Genomic DNA, 13,055 nt, shown 5'->3' with positions numbered 1-13,055 from the left:
AAACAATAACAGTTTGTTTTGAAACAGCTGTTTGGTTCAAAAAACATTCATTTGAAAAAAAGAACTGGTCACATGTAGCAGGAATATAAAATGTAAACACGCTAGGAAAGCTAATGACGTAATTGTCAATGTTTATTATCCATACCGTTATCAGTTCTATCCTTGATATTAACCCACCCTCATTGAATAAACGAACATCGTAATTTCCCATATTAGTTCATTTAAACTACAATATATTCATAGTTGAAATAAAAGTGATATTTTCACGTTTGGGGGCGCTGATATAGGCGCCCCTAAACGTAACCACAACTGAACACGATTTCATAAAAGGATGGTTTGTCTAATTGCAATATCCTAGGTCAATGTTGACGTTGTGTTCAATTTATGTCATCCATCTGTTTATCTAAACCCGGCTGAGGTTGTGGTGGTAATTTAAAAACGTGATTCCTGATTATTCTTGATCTTCTTTTTATGACATCAATAGCCTATTTCCGGGCCTAATCCAAACAAAGTTAAATAACATTACATTAAATAACATTAAAGTTAAATAACAGACAAACATTAATTGTAAACAAAAAGCTACCATTAAGAATTAAGACATGTAAACATCGTTATTTTTCTAATCTTTCCTTGAAAAGTGGAGCAGTAAAAAAATTTGCATTTATCCTTTTTTATTAAGACTTGTGTACAGAGCCTCGATTTGTACTGTGGTTTAATTAATTTTGGTTAAAACTGTGGTTTAACTATCTCTACTAATCTTACTTATTTACTATGACAAAATAAGAGTAAATAAAATAACCTCATAGTTCCATAGTTTATATTTAACCAGCTGTTAGTTAAAACAAATTATATTACTCTAAAACAAATCGAAGATTACAAATATTGCTTTAAAAAAGAATTTGAACTTCCTAGTATTATACTATGTATATTTAATTATCTGTCATCCTCTTACAGAAGAATTGAACGTATCAATGATTAGTATTAGACATAGTATAAATAAGTCAACCCTAAGTATGTCTTTACATTTTTATCCAAATGCTGAATTTGTGACACAAAAGCTGAATGTTTACAGCTGTTATGTTAAGCAAATTATTTTATGCCAAAAGCTAGTTTAGAATCTTAGCGTCGGCTGCTAGACTTTTTAAAAATTAAAACTTAATTTCTAAAAAACTGGGACCCTAAACTAAAATTATGGCTTCGACATTCCCTAGTTCTAAAAATTATCTTTCTTTCAACACAAAAATCATGAAAATCCGTCGAGTGGTTGATTCAGAATCGTGAAATAAAAAAACACTGTTTCGTTTTAATATTATAGATTGTCTCCTTAAAAATATCACATTTATTCCCTATTTAAACAGAATTAGTTTAATGAGTACTTAGGTTTGCTGCAACAGGGAGGGTAAAAAAATTTTTTTTTAATGTAAAATATTAAAAGGTACTATGGTTTAGTAAGAAATTAATGTATTTTCCAAATTTGATCAAAATATGTTCATAAACAAGCAAACTACAACAGTTGACTTATTCTCCATAAGAATAACATGGGAATTTTAAAATTACAATTTTTTTGAATTTTCTCCGTAACAATTAGGCGCATAATAACGCTTCAATATACTAAATTATTTGTTTTTTTAAGCTCTACAAAATGGTTTAAAAAGAAATTGTGAAATTTTGTGTTTTTAGAGTCAAAAATGGGAAAAACCTATTTTTACCCCATAAAACCCCCCATAAACCCCCGTTCCCATAGTCCGATCATGCTGGTTCGCGAACTCATTCAAGTTTATCCTGCCTTACACCTTCAAACCAAATTTTATCAAAATCGGACAAAAATTACTCAAGTTATCGTGCGGATGGACACATATATATATATATATATAAATTTGAACGAATGGTGTTTTTGGCCTCTGGGGACATCAAAATGAAAAAGTAAATCGGTCCCGGGCTTAGGTCTTACCATGAGACCTACGGTAATAGCTACTTCTCTATAGGGAAATTCGCTAAAAGGCTAATACTGTTCCTAACATGTGCTGCAATCTAGGAATCAAATAAACAAAGTTTGTCCTTTTTATGTTCACCAGTATAGGCTAAGTCAAATCATTTTAGTGGATTTGTTTTTACCTTCATACATAAAATAATGATATTAACTGTTTTATGTTTTATGCTATCAAAAGCGTTGGACCAATCCATAAAGCTGGCAAATATTGAGGTTTCATTCCTAGATTGGTAAGATTTTATTCCAGTGAAATAGGTGTAGTAATTCATTTTCTAGTTACCTGTCAAGTTTAAGGCGGGGTTCGAAGGCTGGCTGAATGTATATACATGTATATTGGAGTCGTCCAGGCCAGCGGCTAAGATGATAAAACCACCTGGTGAAACAGTTAAAGAGGCGGCCATGCACAGCCCTGACGTCAACAACAGAACCTTCTTACACTCCACAGCTGTTGACCAAAACAAAAGTCCCAGTTAATTTACGAAACTAAGGTAGAAATCCAATTCCTCCAAAACCTTTAGTGGAATTGAGGAATCTATTCTTTATACTTTGTATTTGTTACCCAATCCAGAATAGTAGTTAATGTGTACGTTTTAGACAGTATTTAAACATGATTCAACCTTCATGTTATTGGTAACCCAATGATCTGCACACAGCGACATCTTTAATTGCGCTGACCTCGCTGGCATTTTCTGCAATCATGATAATATTGTGAAATTCCCATCCGAAAATTATTTAAAGCCCCTAGAAAAAATTGAAATAAGTTTTCAATTTTGGGATTGATAATCCCTAGTTTGGTGTTTAGTTAAATTTGGAATTGATAGATAAATATAATATGTAGTATATTTTAAAAAAAATTGATAATCCAAATTTAAAATTATTTTGTGAATATTTTTTATAAATTAATCTTCCTAGTTAATTTTCAACCGCTTTGCTTTCATTCATTGTGGCATCCTGATCTCTGGAATCAAAATGACATCAAGAATATTTTACCAGAATTATATTTTAGTATCGGAATCAAACATCATCAGAATCAACCTACATTTCTAAATGTGACTTTTACAACAAGTGACAGTTGAAAATGCTAACAGGATTACTAAAAGGTTACAAACCATCCCCTTGATTACGCTCCCAGATCCTAATGGTAGAGTCTACCGCTGCGGTCACAATGACGAGGCTCTCTACGATCTTACGTCTTCCAGCTGAGAGACGGCAATATACTGCATCGACCACATTCACTGGACCTTGGTGACCTGCAGACAAATAGCAACTCACTCTCAAAGTATCATTATTTCAAATACTACATCAAACAAAAATGTGCAAGTAGCTTTTCACATGTTTTATGTATGTGTAACCTACAAATGTGTCAATTCATTTATGTTGTTTAGCTGTGCCCATAATTCATCTCTCTAATGGTTATAGGCCTAAATAAAAGAGATGAAAAGAAAAAGAATAGTAGGCCTATTTGAAAATAAAGTGTGAAAAATCAATGGACATATATGTGAACAAGGGGATTGGAGAAGAAAATACAATGGATAAGGGATCTTAAAAACATCGCAGATGTAACTTGATTGGAGAAATTAAGTGTCGAAGAATCAGATGACCAGGACATCTACTGCGAAGAGTGAGGAATGTCTTCTGAAAAAAGTATTGAGGGCAACCCTGATGGGAGGCGACCTCCAAGAACACCCAAGCAGAGGTGGTGGAAAAAAGTGATAGTGGATATGGAGAAATTTGGAGCAGTGGATATTAGAGGACCGGATAACGTGGCGAAGATTTATTGGTGCAGCTAAATACTCCGATATAAACGACCCTGGGATTAAGAGTTAATTTGTAAATAAATGCTAGCCTACAATAACTAGGCCTAAAGCCTAATTTCTTACACAGCCAATATTATAAGACGTCCAAAATTATGATTAAATTGCAATAGGCCTAAACCATTATTTCTCCATAGCACGAAACCAATTAAAAAATTACAAGCATCAGCATTAAAAAATCCTTAATCTATTCCGTAAAGTTCTACCACGGACCTTTTTTACTCCCAACACGTGTTGGGAAAAATACAGAACAATTACAGGATGAAAGATGATATATTAATCATGCTACTGCATACAAAGTTGACTAAATTTATTTAAAACAGCACCTACAAATGTAAATAAAACACAAACATAAGTACGGTACCGTATCAGTAATAACAAAGCCCAGAAGTTCTAGGACATGCCAGTCGACACCATAAATCTAGGTTGCCTATATACCGTACTCTAGAATAATAGGCCTAAATATAACACAAATTCTGCCACTAAATATATTTTAACGTAGGTATCATTTTATTACCTTTGAGTACACTTGTCACAACGAACCTATCTTTCTCCTTGGTCCAAACTAAGCCGCACTGGTCAGTAGAAACTGACAAAAATTCATCTTCTGGTGAATTGTCAATCTTTTTAACCCACTTTACAGCGTTTACTCGGTCCTGATGACCAGTGTATGTCGCCAAAACCTTTCCACCATGATCCTGAAAATAAGCATAGCATGACTAAAGTTTAGTGTATCATAGATTGGTTACATTTTAATCTACATTTTAATTTAACTTTAACAGTTTGAAATCCAGGGATAACTCATTTTTGTTTTTAACTTATTTTCTCATATTTTGATCACAAAAATAAAAATTCTTTTAAAACGAGTGGTCAGTGTGTACACTCACGGTAAGGATAGCTTAAGTTAAAGTTGCATATCGTGTGATACAATTCAGAACAGTACAAGCTACGGGATAACAAGCAACAATAAATACAAGTTGACAAACTGGAACAAATTCACAATAACGATCTACTAATTCAAGAAAATTATTAGATACTAGCAAACTAAGTGAACTAAGTGAGTGTTAGTTAAGTGGAAACTAAGGAATAAAAAGCTTTGTTAATGTTATAGTGGTACTTTGGTATTATCCGGAGGCCACCTATTTTAGAGGGATTTTTTACCAGAGACCAAAAATAACTACATAATTGAAAAGAACACACTTTAATTGACTTACTGTCCAAATTTTACACGATTACGATAAGCGGCCTTTGAGTTCTGCTTCCCAGAAGGCAGCGATGTCGACGAGGATTGCGTTGAATGCGTTGCCGCCGCTAGCTGCCACAGGTACTCCGCCAAGTAGGTATAGGCTACAGAGCGCTGAGGCGGTAATGTTAGGTTGGGTTATCATAAATATGTTTGTAGGACTTTCCTCATTTCGTTATGAATCGAACGATACAAGATGAGTCATCACTCAGGACACTGACCCAGATACAAGGCGGTGACAGGTGATGCACACGCTCCGGTTAACTTGGAGGGGATTTGGCGGGCGAAAGTATAACTTAGGGCTATCTGGTATCGTTCGATTCATAACGAAACGAGGAAAGTCAACAACATATTTATGATAACTCGGATAATACCAAAGTAGGCCTACCGTTATAGTTATTGTTTTTATTTATATTATATTATATGATAAAATTAAAATCATTGCGATATTAATTATTGAACCAGATAAATATCGATATTTACCTGAGTTATATCGTCATTCATCCGATAACTAAATATATCCAAGTGTACCCATCAGCAGAACTTAACTTAGATGTAGGCTACAAATCCACCTGTTTAAATGTAAATCTATTGTTATCAATTTTTCCGAATAAAAATCAACCTACCGTAAGTTTTTTAGGTTAGGACAAAAGTTACATTTCGTTATCTTCGTCTAAGAAGGCTATTTACAATTGGATTTAATGCCTTACAAAATGGTAGCAGGCCTAGGCCAATGTAATTTATTATTCCAAATAATTGTTTGGTTGGGTAGAGAGACGTTGTTTTTAAGAATTTAACCCTTAATTAAAGCTTCTAGGCCTAACTTAAATGGTTCTCGAAAGTGGGGAAGTCAATACATTAGGCCATCTACAGTTTCTATTGACTGTATTGAAGAATTGTTTATTGAATTTAGCAACAATTTAAAAGAAACTATTTTCCTGAATTGTCCTTTATGACCGGTGCAACGGACATCCTTCCCTCCATGGTTTACTAGGGAGTTAAGATGTCTTGTATCCAAAAAGAAACAAGTACATGCGAGATTCAAGAAGTTTCATAATCTTGCTGATCTGGATAGATTCAGAGAAATTCGGAGCCAGTGCAAAAGGCTAGCAAGAGTGTGTCACTCCAACTACATCAATAGAATCGGCGAGAGTCTAGACAGCGATCCCAACGTCTTTTGGAGCTATATTCGCAGTCTACGAAAATCACCTTCAACACAGGAAATTCTTCATCTAGAAGACAGAGTCGCAACTAATCCACTTGATATGTGTGAAATGTTTGCTGAGTTTTTTTCTTCGATATACAGACCACCAGTGAATGAAGCCCCGGACTATTCATACAATATGGACATCAACTTGGCAAGCATAACTGTTTCAGCATCTGAAATCGAGAAAAAACTGAAGGATCTTGATCCAAAAAAGGGGGCCGGACCAGATGGGATACCAGCCAGTCTGCTCAAATTTTGTGCTGAACCCTTAGCTCCGATAATAACTCTTTATTTCAACAAATTGTTGCGAGCGGGAATATTTCCTCGAAATATGAAAGAGGGGTTCATTGTACCGATTCATAAGAAAGGTGATTTGTCTGACGCCAGAAACTACAGGCCGATCGTTATTCAGCCAGCTCTAGCAAAGGTTTTTGAGAGCTTGGTCCTCGATAGAATGTCCTTTGCATTTAAGAACACCATAATCACTGAACAGCATGGCTTCAGGTCAGGAAGATCGACAACTACGAACCTAACCGTATTCACTGGCCGTATCCTATCCGCATTTTCCAATGGAAATCAACTGGATTGTATCTACCTGGATTTCATCAAGGCATTTGATATAATTAGCCACCCCCACCTGCTGAACAAGTTAAAGGATTTTGGAATCAATGGATCGGTTTTGGAATGGTTCAGGAGCTACTTGACACATCGCACTCTCCGAGTTAAATATGCTCTAGCCCTCTCAGGACCTATACATGCAACTTCAGGTGTTCCCCAAGGCTCTCATCTTGGACCATTTTTGTTTAGTCTCTTTATAAATGATATAGCTGAGTTCATCAAAGGGCATTTTCTTCTGTTTGCCGATGATGTCAAGCTGTATAGAGAAGTTGGATCGGTGGAACAACAAGTTGAGCTGCAGAATGACATGGATGGAGTGATTGAATGGTGTCTTCGTAATGGGATGGACTTGAACCCGGCCAAGTGTCTAGTTATGTCATTCTCTAGAGCTAGACAGACCCTTCAATTTAATTACTGTCTACAAGGATTAATTATCAGGAGAGCTGATCGAGTTAGTGATCTTGGGGTGCTCATGACACCAGATCTAAACCCTAGTGACCACATCTTGAACGTCTGTAGCAGTGCGAGCCGTGTATTGGGCCTTATCAACCGGACATGTCGACAGGACTTTCCAATTTCATCATTACGAACACTCTACGTCACGTTGGTAAGGCCGGTCTTGGAGTTTGCTGCTGTAGTTTGGACCCCTCATCAGATTGGTCACTGTTCTCAGCTCGAGGCAGTACAGAAAAGATTCTTGCGGCTAGTTGGAGCTAAACAGGGACAACGTTATTGGGATGTTGACTTGAATGAAATGGCACACCGTCTGAACCTTCCATCATTATCTGCCCGAAGAATGCTACTTGACCTGCTGTTCCTTTTCAAGATAGTTAACAACCAGATCGACTGTCCTGAGATCCTCCATCAATTGGACTTCAACGTTCCCCATCATGCTCGCCGACAACAGCTGTTCTGCAAGCACTTCATACCAACGAACTATACCTACCAGAGCACAATACCAAGGATCATGAGAGTTGGGAATGAGGTTTGCGCTGACTTGGACTTTTTTGGTTGCACCATCGAATCCTTTAAGAAGAAAACTGTAAATTTAATCTGTCGTTAATTCATGGCCATTGTTATTGTTATTATATTGTTACGTACTGTTATCATATCGTTGTTATTGTCATTATTTGTATAGTTATATTCTTGTTGAAAGAAATTGTTGCTGATCTTATAGAATTATGTCATTATAGGTTTTGTTGTCGTCTTGTTATTGTTACTATTTGTTGAAGTCTATTACCGGTATTGTTATCTTTTTTGTAAAAGTTTAAGTTATTGTTATTCTTTTTTCGGAGTCTTTATTCTTCACTTGTTATTGCTTACTAAAAATTAAATGTTACGACCTTGCCTTTTTTGAATTAATTTGAAAATTTGATTGTTTGTTGGATGTAGTTGTTTTCAATTCATTCTGTGTTAAATCAAACTGTGAAACTGGACATTGTTTTCAACCCATCATATTTATATTTGTATTACTTTTGTATTGGTGTATCGCCGTTTATAATAAATAAATAGGCCTAAATAAATAAATAAATAAATAGGCCTAGGCCTTAACTTATTATGATTGAAAATAACGTTTTTGGTTTGGTATTTTTCATAAAAGCGACTGAAGGGTAGATGGAAGGGTAGATCGATATATCCTTTGGTTAGTTAGGTAAGGTTGACCTAACCTAACTAACCAAACGATATATCGAATGAAACAATCGAATAATCGATATTTTCATTCGGTTGTTTGTGCCAACAGATATAGAAGTCTACCCCGATTGAATCGGAGGGTCTCATGAGGGTTTCACTATAAAAACATAGATGAATAAATTACATGTTGGGAACTTAAAATCAAAATTTACCTTGGGATCATAAATGGCTACTGCATTACAAGCACCATAGCAGATAAGGCCGTTATTACCCCAGTCAGCTGCATGAGGAGTTCTGTTGCATCCACAGGATATGAAAACAGGTTGTACACTAGCTATAACAGGTTCCATGCTCAAGCAAATTCTTGACAAAATTAAATATTATTTTGTGACATAAAAGCCCGAGAAATCAACAGAGATAACTTTTGAGTTAGGTTACATTATATTGTTAGGTTATGTTATGGATGTTCCTTCACTTCACTCATTCACAACACGACTGGGGACTCACTCACGCTCACACTCACTCCACTGACATTTCACTTCAATGTTCAATCCAATCCAATCCAATCACGCAGTCATTGTTGCCACCACCACCACGTTGTTGCTACCATCTTCAAAAATGTTCCAAAATCGTTTGATCCAAAGTTTATATTCCCGATCTAGTCGGGTAAATATAGGATATGACCTTAAAAAAATTGCAAGAAAACGTTTTATGGTTTTATTTTGTAGAGTTGGGTTTGCAGAATGACATACTAAAAGTTGCCAAAAATCGGTGCACGAGAAAACCACTAAAATCACAATTTAAAATGGCGGCTTTTTTCAACATTGGACAAATTAAAAAAACATATTTCACATGTATTTGTTATGCACATTTTTTCGAGATATTGACTTGGGACCACCACCTGTATTTATTGAGTGGTTAGTACTTCATTTTGATAGGGAACATGTTTTTGGCCGCCATCTTGGATCCGCCATATTGGACATAGATAATTTTCTTTCAATGTAATGATAGTGTTGTGACACATCATTACCAACTACATTTTTACACTGATTTCAATGCCGAAATCCGTTTTTAAATATCTTTATTCATTTAGAAGATATATACAAAAGAAAACTCTGCACCATACATTTCTTATGGACGTTTCGTAGTTTGATATATTTTTTAAAATTATTTTTCTTATATCTCCAGTTCTTATTAACGCTTGTAGTTCGTTCTAGGCTTAAAATATTCAGTAATGTAAGGGCTTTCATTTGAGCTCTTGATCATTAAAATCAGACGAGTTAAAGACCAGCTACAAACCTCAGAACAATATTAAATTTAACTTTTTATAAATATATTTTTATTAAAAGATTTATAACTCGGGTTGTTAATACGTCACCGAGTTCTTTCTGGTCTCAAATTACTCAGTAAATGTTTGGCTTTAATTTTATTGATCATTAAACAAAATCTGACAATTTTAAAATGAGTCATGGGCCATAATTTAACATTAAAATGTATTTATTTTGAAATTTGTCTTTAGTTAAAGACGTATATCCCCAATTCTAAATAACTCCCAAAACTCTTTATAGTCTTAAATAATTCGCCAAATTATTGACTTTTATTTTAGCTATGGATTACGTTCCGGGAGTTATTAGGGTTTGGGATATATGTCCTTAACTAAAGACAAATTTCAAAATAAATAAATTTTAATGTTAAATTAAGAACCATGACTCATTTTAAAATTGTCAGATTTTGTTTAGTGATTAATAAAATCAAAGCTAAACATTCACTGAGTAATTTGAGACCAGAAAGAACTTGGTGACGTATTAACAACCCGAGTTATAAATCTTTTAATAAAAATATATTTATAAAAAGTTAAATTTAATATTGTTCTGAGGTTTGTAGCTGGTCTTTAACTCGTCTGATTTTAATGATCAAGAGCTCAAATGAAAGCCCTTACATTACTGAATATTTTAAGCCTAGAACGAACTACAAGCGTTAATAAGAACTGGAGATATAAGAAAAATAATTTTAAAAAATATATCAAACTACGAAACGTCCATAAGAAATGTATGGTGCAGAGTTTTCTTTTGTATATATCTTCTAAATGAATAAAGATATTTAAAAACGGATTTCGGCATTGAAATCAGTGTAAAAATGTAGTTGGTAATGATGTGTCACAACACTATCATTACATTGAAAGAAAATTATCTATGTCCAATATGGCGGATCCAAGATGGCGGCCAAAAACATGTTCCCTATCAAAATGAAGTACTAACCACTCAATAAATACAGGCGGTGGTCCCAAGTCAATATCTCGAAAAATGTGCATAACAAATGCATGTGAAATATGTTTTTTAATTTGTCCAATGTTGAAAAAAGCCGCCATTTTAAATTGTGATTTTAGTGGTTTTCTCGTGCACCGATTTTTGGCAACTTTTAGTATGTCATTCTGCAAACCCAACTCTACAAAATAAAACCATAAAACGTTTTCTTGCAATTTTTTTAACGGTCCCTATGTAAGTTTGTTTAGTTTGCCTGGACTAATCGTTTTAGCCCAGTCAATAAAGGTTTTGTGTCGAAACAAATTAGAGACAGGCAAAACTATATACCAATCGTTAGTACCCAACTAGATATACATTTCCCCAAAAGTCCCGAAAAATCCCCCGGTGCTTTCCCCCCTACCCCCCCTCAAAGTCAAAATTGTATGGTTTTACTAAAACAAGTCTAGTACGTACAGTTTCCACATGGATAAAAGATTAACCTGGAAAACACATATTTGGTGTAAAAGACAACAAATGGACTTGAAGGTTCGTAAACTCAACTGGCTTCTAGGCAAAAAATCAAAGCTTTCATTGACCAATAAACTCACACTTTACAAAGTTATGATCAAACCTATTTGGACGTACGGGATACAGCTTTGGGGAACGGCAAGCAAATCCAACTTAGCAATTATTCAAAGATTTCAGTCAAAGGCGCTGCGAAGAATAGTTGATGCTCCGTGGTTTGTCTCGAATCAAACAATCCATGAAGATTTAAAAATACCTACAGTGATTGAAGAAATAACGAGTATTAGCAAGAAATATCAAGAAAAACTCGAAACCCACCAGAACAATTTAGCCGTTAACTTGCTGGACAATGGTGAATTTCCCAACAGACTAAAAATTGTGAAAGTTCTTGAACTCCCATACCGATTTGCATAGTTTTAGTTACATGATATGACTATTTATTTTTCCAAGATCTTTCACTGGAGAGATTCTTGGTCAAGTCATTTACTTATTTTCAGTTGCGGTCTGAGCGCCGATGAGGAAGGACCTCTTATCTCGTCGTTCCAACCTTATCTGAACGCGTGCCTAGTCCTGCTCAGTGCCTACATTACCGTCTGTTTTAGGTTATGTAAGTCTTTGCAACACATGTTATTTATTTAATTATTTATCTCGTTTTTCATTTCTGTGAGTCAGCATGAGTGGCAAATGCGGAAAGTGCGACGTCTTATGTTCGTCCGGTGAGACTACCGCCAAGTGTACCGCATGCAAGTCGACGTTCCACGCCACGTGTGTGCGCGGCTTTACTAAAACTAAGACTCGTTCGTGGAAGTGCGAAGGGTGCAGTGAAGAAGCCTCGTCAGTGTCATCCCTCGACAAAGACTCAAGTGAAGATAAGTCATGGTTTCTCAGTGCCCTAGATGACCTAAAAACTAAAATCAATTCTAACACAGACGAAAGGGTATCAGCTCTTCAACAACAGCTGTCTGAGTTTAAAATTCAGTTAGACACCATAGTCCGGCGTACAGACTCCGTGGAGACGTCTCAACAGCATCTGGAAGAGAGATGTACCAAGTTTGAAGAGGAAAACGTGCGACTTCGTGACGAGCTCCGGACGACGCGCATGCAACTCGCTGACATCGAGCAGTACTCCCGTGTCAACAACCTCGAGATCACCGGCATTCCTGTAACTGCGGAAGAAGACATTTACACCTGTCTAGAGATGCTAGCCAATGTCATCGGCGTTACATACAGGAGGGCGTTCATCTCCATTGCTCATCGGCTTCGTTTGTTCTCGGATAAACTCGACCACCCTCCCATCATCGTACAATTCACCTCGAGAACAGCGAAGGACGCCTGGCTGTCAGCGGCGAGGCGTAAGAAGACCATCGAGACCAGGGAGATCGCCGCAAACCTTCGTCCAGGGAAGGTGTACGTCAACGAGCATCTGACACCTCTCAACAAAACCATCCTGGGACGGGCCAGACGACTGAAAAAGGCAGGGAAACTGCACTACGCGGGATTCGTCAATGGCAAGATCCTCGTCAAGCTGTCCGAGGAAGCAGCCGCCATCCGGATCCAGCAGAAGGCAGACTTGGATAAATACGATGATGTTAACAGTAATTAGGTAAAACTACCATTTTTTTCATAATTTATTTTAGGCATGCATAAAATATACTACAAATCTACTACAAAATAAAAATTTATAATATTTTAATTTTATGATAAACTTATATGTTGTATTCAGTTATGTTTCTTTCTATGGTTAAAGCTAAAGTAGTTTCATTTTTATCAAAATATTTATTGA

At 35.8% G+C, this 13,055-nt stretch overlaps 1 protein-coding gene across 2 annotated transcripts in view; it reads right to left on the bottom strand.

Annotated features, from left to right (window-relative positions):
• LOC128992541 (elongator complex protein 2-like) overlaps positions 1 to 8,988 on the bottom strand; it is a 43,061-nt gene extending 34,073 nt beyond the window's left edge. For both annotated transcript variants that reach the window (XM_054416166.1, XM_054416167.1), the window contains exons 1-4: positions 8,717 to 8,988; positions 4,322 to 4,502; positions 3,100 to 3,240; positions 2,271 to 2,435 (exon numbers count right to left, since the gene is read on the bottom strand). In XM_054416166.1, the coding sequence (XP_054272141.1) occupies positions 2,271 to 2,435; positions 3,100 to 3,240; positions 4,322 to 4,502; positions 8,717 to 8,854 (625 nt within the window). In that variant the 5' untranslated portion in view covers positions 8,855 to 8,988. The remainder of the gene's footprint in view (positions 1 to 2,270; positions 2,436 to 3,099; positions 3,241 to 4,321; positions 4,503 to 8,716) is intronic.
• Between the last annotated feature and the right edge of the window lie 4,067 nt (positions 8,989 to 13,055).

This window comes from Macrosteles quadrilineatus, unplaced genomic scaffold, assembly GCF_028750875.1.
Source record: "Macrosteles quadrilineatus isolate MER2022 unplaced genomic scaffold, UCM_ALF_1.0 Scaffold_4__1_contigs__length_99947679, whole genome shotgun sequence".
Classification (NCBI taxonomy): domain Eukaryota; kingdom Metazoa; phylum Arthropoda; class Insecta; order Hemiptera; family Cicadellidae; genus Macrosteles; species Macrosteles quadrilineatus.
This window is presented reverse-complemented; position numbering and strand designations above follow the sequence as displayed.